General features: G+C 40.7%; 1 protein-coding gene across 1 annotated transcript; it reads right to left on the reverse strand.

Moving 5' to 3' along the window:
* Positions 1-1,961: 1,961 nt before the first annotated feature.
* On the reverse strand, positions 1,962-3,833 carry LOC145978683 (cilia- and flagella-associated protein 100-like). Its single transcript, XM_083111461.1, has one exon. The coding sequence runs from the start codon at positions 3,829-3,831 to the stop codon at positions 2,101-2,103; it is 1,731 nt and encodes a 576-aa protein (XP_082967587.1). The 5' UTR covers positions 3,832-3,833; the 3' UTR covers positions 1,962-2,100.
* Positions 3,834-9,131: the final 5,298 nt, after the last annotated feature.

Below are 9,131 nucleotides of genomic sequence, written 5' to 3' on the forward strand. Positions count from 1 at the left end.
ATAGTTGAACATGCAACTCTACATTATACTGAGTATATAGTGCATACAATACGTGAACTGAGTCTTTCCATAATATTATACATATTAACGTTCCAAGAATTAAAAAAAAACATAGTTTGTACGTCTTGAATTCTTATCTCGCTGATATAATCCTTACAGATTTAGTCTGCATTGTAAACACGAGATCAATCTACGTACCAAAACAAAAATGAACCGAAATCAACAACTTTTAAAACATTCACATTGATACAGCGTTCCTGAACTAAGCGGCTCCCTGTTAATTTGTGAACATACGTACAGTGGGATCCATCACCATGTTCGTGCATTTTATTTGACCCAATAAGAGCTTCAAGAATTAAATGAAAACTCAAAACAAGCTGTTGACAACTTCTGCACCAGCATACATAAAAGTCCATCGCTTAAAAACACGTACGATGTAAGAGAAAAATTAATGAAAATAATCATGGACAATTTGCACGGTAATACTAATGGATCCCACTGTACATTAGAAAAGATATAAATAATTATTATTTGTGAGTGTAGAAGACAGTCGGAAACACAATAATTTAGAACATTTGGCCACTTGGTTTTATTGTGATTTAAGACTCAATGAATATCAACATACACAACGAAATACCAGTTTCAATTTGAGAAGAGAGATTTTATTCTGTGGTTATTTGTAACACGTCGGCTCGTAATGGAACTTTTTTCCGAATATGATTAATTCTTATAATAACACATAATATATCCACACATACGTTTTATACAATTTATATGTTTTAATGCGTCGCAAGCAAAATTTGCAGATAAAACTACCCCTTTATGCATTCCGGTATTTTGATGTACTAAAAGTGTGTCGTTAGCAATTTGTTACTACTAGATTCAACATATTTGTGCCAATTGGCTGAGTTTGGGCTCTGTGCGTCAATAACCCAAATTACATTAACTGTCTATATTAATTATGACATTAGCATGAATAATCGGAATATACCGCATGGCAGTGTTGCCGCAACCAGCGAACAGAAATCCCTTTTTTGGTATAAAATTTCCCTTTCATATAAAATTTCCCTTCATGTCGGAACAATTGAAATCACGTTCACGAAACTTCATCAACTATTATTGTTATTTTAATTCACCCTTGGAAGGCATGAATTTATAAAAATACTAGGATAAATTGAATGAATGAAAATAAGGGAGAATGTCTAAAATTAGATTAATAACGCCAATACTCCAGTATATTCTTTTCACTTGACGTTCTAGAAACTCAAGGATTTTGATTGGTTAGCAACATCGGCTTTCATGCGAGCGGTGCAGAGCTCCAAAAGTTTGATGTTGACCCAGTATCTTGAAGAGAAGTGGGGACCTACTTGAAAACTGTAGTCTTGCAAGGCAGACAACAGCTGCGATGAGACTCGATGCACTGACCATGTGGCATCCAAGGAAAAGATACTTAACAGAACTTGCTCCCAAATGGCTGTTGTCCCCTCTCCCTAAAACTGTCGCTTTGGGCCGTTGACTAATTGGTCAGTCCGGGAAAATGATCGTTCGTCTTTGTATTATATGTAGTACTAAGCATTGTACAGCGTTGGGCAAAAGTCAGGTTACATAAGAAAACAAAAGAGTGCATACTAACATATGCGTACCATCTGATTGAGTGCATAATTCAATTCGACGCTTCCAGTTGCGCAAGACGTCTGCTAATGTGGAAGTGGTTAGTGGACAGATGGTACACGTGAGTCCTTGAGTGGTCCAGGCATTAACCTCCTTAGCGTACACGCACGGTGGACATTACGTGTTCCCACATGTAAAAATTCAGAGGTGGTAGGTCTGGTGAACATGGTGGCCGTTCAACAAACAATATCACATACCTGATTTTGTCTCATCCTGTATTATCGTGCTTGTTAGTTTCTACAGATATAACGATAGTTCTTTTAATTATACAAGACATTGAACTTGGTTTATTTATTGAAATCTGTTACAGAAACTTATAAAAACAATAGTGGATACCAGAAAGGTAATCCTTGAAACTGAACTAGATTTTGAAATTCAATGAAATAGTCGTGTTGGAACACTTTCGTGATAGATGCAGAATTGGTTAATTTATGTAAAGAAGTACTCCTTTATTTGTGCCTCTTTAATCGCTTTGGGGTCTGGCTTTGGTACGACAATCCTCTCTGGCTTGATTGGCGATCTGTACATGAGTACTCTCTTACCAATTACCTTCGTCGGTCCTTGAAGCTCAGACATCAATCCGTCCAGGAGTCTCTTGGTGTCCTTCTTCTCCTTCTCTTCCCTCTGGGCGACTCTCAGCTCCTCTTTCTTCATCTCCCTCACCATCACCTTGAAGGTGAGCATCTGATCCTTGGAAATATCCTCCACAGAGGTGAGCACGCTGAGAAACCTCTCCTCGACGCACCTCATCATGCCAACCCACGTGAGGTTATTCTCGTTCTTCCCTAAGAAGCGCTCGTACACGCCTTCAATCTTCTCGTATAGTTTCTTCGACATGCTCAGTATGGAGTTAGCATCCGTCTCAGACAACAGGCGGTGAATAAGTGCTGCGTGGCCTTCTAGTTTCAGGTTTAGCTTGTCGATCGCTTTTGTCAAACGCTGGATCTCGTCTCTCACGGTGGTGTATTCTGCTTTTAACTTCCTCTCGGTTTCTGTCGTCGTCTTCACCATTGCGTCGAGTGTCTGACCCGTCTGTTGAGTTTGGTTTATTAGAAATATGTTCTCCTCTTCTAGTTCCTGTATTATTGTCATTAGCTGGGACGGTTCTGTGAAGTACAGTGCTGCCTTCTCTTGCGATGCGTCGAAGTGAATTTCCCTGGAATATCTCGCGCGGTTGGTACCCACTGAGGTCTCTGACAGTTGAGCTTCCACTTCGCATTCTTCCGCTTGTTTCAGCGGCATCAGGTCGGGATCGTTTTCCAGTCTCCACTGCAGGGGGCTCAAGTGGTGCAGAAACCTCTGGTAGACCTTCATATCGTTGAACTTCTCGTGTATCTTAGCTATGCTGTACTTGAGTGATCCCACTTCGCAGTTGACCTTCTCTAGCTCCTGTCCTTTTCGTATCCTTTTCTTCAACTCTGTATCAGCTTCTTGCATGACTTCCAGAGACTCTATCGCCTTCTTCTGCACATACTTCTCAATGAGCTTCACGTCATTGTCGAACTTTATCTCCGCTTTTCGAACCATGTTCTCTTCCTTCCTCACTTTCGTCGTCAGTCTGTAGACCTCATCTCTCTTGTACAGCATCAACAGCTTTATATTAAAAACGTTCCTCAAGTCGTCAACATGCTTCTTGCTCGAGAACTTCTCAGGTTTCTTGGCTCTTCCCTGAACCACCTTGAAGAAGTAAGGGTCTATAGCAAGAGCGTCATCTCTGATCTCGTGAACTTCCTCGATGTTTATTCTTTCTAGCTGATCTGCTTTCTGACGGGTGAAGAAGTTCCCTTTGTCAATGGTTGGCAGCTGAGACTCGGCGATGTTTTCGGTCCTTCGAAGACTTCGACACTTCTCGCGGTAAGGTACGACCTCCAAATCTGGAGGGGCACGGTATGGGTTCCTCTCTGCAAACACATCCCTCAACTTACCCTTACCGTGTACTCTACCCTGGGTGTAGTAGCGATCCATAGGCTGCAGCAGCTTCCTCAAACCAATCAGTTTCTCAATGTCTAGTGGATCAATCTTCTTCCTTGAATGGTGTAAGGGGAGTCTCCTCCTTTCATTTCTCTCGCCTTTTGCCATCTCGTTTTCACGGCAAACGTTTGACGCTAATGCTATTGGCTTATTTTCGGACATCACCTTCGTTTCGTCGCAGTTAGACATATTTTTACTGGACGTTTATCAGCCTGTCTCTAGGCGTTCTAAATGCCGTATTGTTGATGAAGTGTCTCATTGTTGACAGTCGAACCGCCAATAGTTACGCCCTTGTTGCCAGAATAATTTAAATCACGTTCAAGAAACTTAATCAACTATTATTGTTATTTTAATTCAGCCATGGAAGATATGGATTTTTAAAAATGCTAGGATAAATTGAATGAATGAAAATAAGTAAGAATGTCTAAACAAAGATTAATAACGCCAAAATATAGTAAATACTTACATTTTCATGACAACATTAAGTTAACTAAACTGTGTTATAATTTTAAAACTTAGGCACTCATTTCCACAAGCCAAAAAAAATGTATTAATTTTTTTGGAAGGTTGCTCGACAGAGAAAAAGAAAAATGTATCTTCCTATACGAAAACACTTTCATATAAAATTTTACTGGAATTTCCCAGAGTCGAGGAAAATTTCCTCTCATGTGGAAACATTGCCGTGAACGGTTCGATCAGAGATTCAATGTCGCGGTTACTGAGTGGTTCTTCTTTTTTTAAAAAATTGTTCAAAGCGTTCTTCTTGAGGCCTTTACCTTATTTCTCCATTTCCAAGTTGTGACTTTTCTGTTCTTCCAATTCTGAAAAAGAACTTTATGCAACGTTCCGCCCACACACAAAATTACCACACTCTAAACACTTCAATTAGGAGGACGGCAAAAGTCTACCCATAAATGCTAACTTCTTACCAGTCGTTGAGCATAGATTCTAGATTTCTCAGGGCTTGCTGGGTAAAACGTGAACAACAGCTTTATATATATATATGTTTATTATAAACTTATCGTAAGAAAGTCTGTTGGCACACTAGTCTTTAACCTTTATCACTTAAGTGCATTTACATTTACCATACACGTGCATTCACCACTTCTGGATTCAAAAGGGGGGAAGAGACCATTCAATTTATTCCTCGGAGTGAGGCGCCAGGGGGAGTATAGGGACCTAATTTTATTTAGGACGCTGTTCGCTGCTGACGTCACGGGCTCCCCTGTAAGAGAAAGTAGTAGGTGCGCGGTACCCCCAACCACAGCTGGGAACTGGCCGTAGCCAGCCGGCACCTCCGACAAGCGGGCGCTGGCTAAAGGATTTAAGGATGCCGCGACACCCCCGGCGCTAGCTAGGAATCGGCAAGCCGACCGGTGTCTCCTGTACAAGGGCGGCAGGTTAGGAAGGAGATCTAGGTGCTCCTAGACAAGCCGGGCAGGTAGAACCTGGCACCTAGACCGGGTAGTTAGGTTGCTGCTAGGCTCTTCTTCTTCTTTCTTCCTTCCTTCCTTCTGGGATGGCTGCTAGGCTTCTGGCTGGATGGCCGGTTTTTCCCAGGATGTTTGCCAGCTGACATCCGGGAGCCAACTGAGCTCCGGCCTCGCTGCGCTGGGTTTTATACTCGCGGTGGCGCATGGGTGGTGAAAATTTTAACTAAAATTACGCGTTGCTAACTCATTTTTTTACATATTGCAAACTTCGTACTGAGAAATATCAAGGTTTTGACATTGAGAAATCACTAGTGAGAAAATCACTATATACACGTGACAATATAAACTAAAACTGTGTGCATTCAGACAATACAATTAATACTGAGCCTCGCAGGACTCTGCTATTCTAAACAACACGTTGAACAATGTAAATGACAATAATTGATAACATTAAAAAGAATATAGCGACCACGCAGGGTCTAATAATGAGTGAAGCTAGTAAACGCAGAGGTGGAACCGTTAACGTTTACAGAATACATTTAAACTAAAAGCGTACGCCTAGCAGGGACATTCCGCTTAACTCTTTCATCAGATTAAAAAGAATATAGTGACCACGGAATGTCTATAATAATAATAATTGAATGGCGACCAAGCAGGTCGTTACATATGCCCCTTCCTCGGGCAAAAATTTTGAAGAAATTTAAATTTTACAATTTATGAAAAATTTTCATGAAACATTAATTTAAAATTCAATAGAAAATATGACTTTAATAAGAGTCTGTTTCTTCTACACATTAGTCACTAGGTCATCTTCTTCCCCTACCACTTCTCTTCTTCGCTCCGATGAACAGCTGTAGAGGCGAAGGTTGTCGAAGTTGACTCGGTCGATGGGTTGCCTGGTCCTAGGGTGAACTAACATTGCTGTGTTGTTCCGAAGATCAGTGGCTAAATAAGGTCCAATATACACTTCGAAGAGCTTAGCTATTGTTCTATTCTTCCTCGAACTAAGCTTATGATTTCGAACAAGAACCAAGTCGTCTTCGTGCAGCTCGAGCGCATGGCCTTTAGTCTTAAATTTTCGTTTCATATTTCTAGTGCGCTCTTTGGACTTGGCTAGAAATAGCTTTTGGTTCCAGTTGGAGATTTGCGGGTCTACTTTGTTGATAGGCCAGTTGAAATGATCAAGGACTTCGTTAGGAACAAGTCTGTTGAAGAATAATTCTGAAGGAGCATAGCCGGTGGCTTCAGATACCGAATTATTTAGTAGCCAACAGATTTCAGTTAAAAATTTAGACCAACTTTGATGTTCACGATGGCAGAACAATCTGAGTAACCTCACAATTTCTTGATTCATCCTTTCGATTGTATTACTGCTTGGGTGGTAGGCGGTCGAGAAGAAATATATTATGCCTTTCTGGTCAAGGTAGTCTTTCCATAGTCCTGAATTAAACTGGGTTCCCCTGTCTGACAAGAGGGCCTTAACTTTGGGAAAGTGGGAAAAGTATCCTCTCTCCATTATATTTATTATCTCTCTTGCAGTCCCTCGCCGTAAGGGATAAACTGAGACAAACTTTGTACCAACGTCTACCAGGGACAAGATGTATTGGTATCCCTGAGATGAAGGTAACTTTCCAATTAAATCTATGGACAGCAGCTGGTGAGGATCCTTCTGATTTATGTGCAGCTTGTCCTTAAGAATTCCCAGTTTATCCATCTTAGTCTTAGCACACGTGAGGCAATCTCTGACATGCTTAATTACATCTGCCTTCAATTTTGGCCATAAATAACGGGATTTAATTCGGCTTAAGGTTTTGGCTAGGCCGAAATGTCCCTGTTCGTCGTGATTTTCTTTCCTAACTTTCTCCTTGAACTTTTCTGGAACACACAACTTCCACGTTACTTCATCTCCAGAACTCTTCGTGAACAAAAGATTACCATACCTTTGGTACAACTTCTTAACTTTTGTTTCTGCAGGCGAATCTTGGTCTTCCTTTTGTTCTATGATTTTGATGATAGGCCGGCAAAAGTCATCAGCTTCTTGAGCTTCTATACAACTTTCCACCTCCTCTATTTCATCTCGCTCCTGCCAGATGTAGTTTACATGGAAATCTCTGGTTTCAGGTTCCACATCTTCATCTTCCTCCGGATATCTGCTAAGCACGTCAGGTACTAAGTTTTCTTTTCCTTGGATGTAAATAATCTCGAAAGAGTAGGACTGCAATCTGAGGGACCATCTAGTACGACGGCAATTCCAGTTCTTAGAGTTTTGTAGCCATACTAATCCACGGTGGTCAGTATAAATCTTGAAATGTCTACTCTTCAAATAAATTTCAAACTTATTCACTCCAAATAAAATGGCCAAACATTCAAGCTCATGAATTGAATAATGCTTTTCATTGTTCTTTAATTTTCGACTAGCATACTGAACAACAGCTTTATCTTCTCCTTGCTCTTGAAATAGGATGCACCCATAACCTTTAGTTGAGGCATCGCTATGAATACAGAACTCTTTATCTAGATCCGGCTGCACTAACGCTGGAGTACTTACCAATTCTTCTTTTAACTGAGAAAAAGCTTCTTCTTGAGCTGGACTCCAATTCCATTTGGTAGCTTTGGAAAGCAGCTGCACCAGAGGTTCTGTCTTCACAGAGAAGTTCTTTATGAATTTTCTTCTCCAGTTTGCTAGTCCTAAAAACTTTCTAACGTCCTTTTTACTATTAGGGCGAGGGAACCTTAGAATGACTTCATTCTTCTTTGGATCTACCTTGATCTGATCACCAGAGATTAAATGTCCGAGATACACTAGTTCTCGTTTCACAAAATTACATTTTCTTAATTTCACCTTGAGACCGGCTTCTTCCAGTCTGCGAAGAACTTCTTCTATGTGTGTTAACTGAGTTGGAAAATCCGAATCAAAAATAAGGAGATCATCCATATACACCGTTAAATAACTTTCAGTCTCAGGTCCAAACACACGGTGCATAACAGATACAAAAGTAGAAACTGCATTCGATAAGCCACAGGGCATCTTTAGGAATTCATATTGACGACCTTTGTAGGAAAAGGCTGTATATTTTCTACACTCTGCTCTTAGGGGAATCTGCAAGTAACCTGAGGCCAGATCCAAACTAGTGAAGTATCGTGATCCTCGGAATCGTTGTAAAGATTCGTCAATTGGTGGAACGGGGCTCTTAGGGACCACCATAATGGCATTGAGTTGACGAAAATCCAGACAAGGCCGTACACTTCCGTCAGGCTTGTCGACCACTAATAATGGGTTCAGATACGGAGACACAGATGGTTGGGTGATATTCCATGCTTTCCAGAGATCTAATTCCTTTTCCAAAGCTTTTCTTTTGGAAAGCGGTACTGGGTATCGATGGCGGTAAACTGGTTCAGAACTTTTCAATACGATCTCGCATTCAGCACTTTCCATGGTTCCTGGTTTCTCTGAGAATACCTCTAGATACTGCAACAGCACACTGAATAACTCCTGTTTCTGGGAATCGAGCAAAATATTTATCGTCTCGACCTTCTCTCTGAGATCAGTGGGTTTTTACATACAATCCACTTCTTCATCTTGGATTCTTTGGATATACCGCACTATATCAATATTTAAAGGATTCCCCTCTCTCTGCTCAGAAGTTTTTGCGAACGACAACGTTACCATATTTTTCCTGAAGTTGATTTCAGCCTCGTGTTGTTTCAAGAAAGGCATTCCTAACAGAAGATCAGTTCCAAATCCTTTTAAAATGAAAACCTCAGTACTGAAATTTAAACCACCAATTTCTAACTCCACACGCCTGCTTCCACATACACGCTTCTTATGACTTCCAGAGAAATCTACCAATCGCAACTCTGGAACTTTCTGGATCTGTATGCCAGGTATCTTATCTACTAACTTAGTCCAGATTGAATAATTAAGGATCGAGCATTCACTTCCAGTATCAATCACACAGGTTACTGTAAAGTCCATTAATTTAGCTTGCACCACTGGAGATCTGTATCTAATTTTGGATTCCCTTGCAGACTTCAATTCCTTTTGTAAAATGGTCT

Source organism: Lepisma saccharinum, chromosome 25, assembly GCF_977018435.1.
Source record: "Lepisma saccharinum chromosome 25, izLepSacc3.1, whole genome shotgun sequence".
NCBI classification, from domain to species: Eukaryota; Metazoa; Arthropoda; class Insecta; order Zygentoma; family Lepismatidae; genus Lepisma; species Lepisma saccharinum.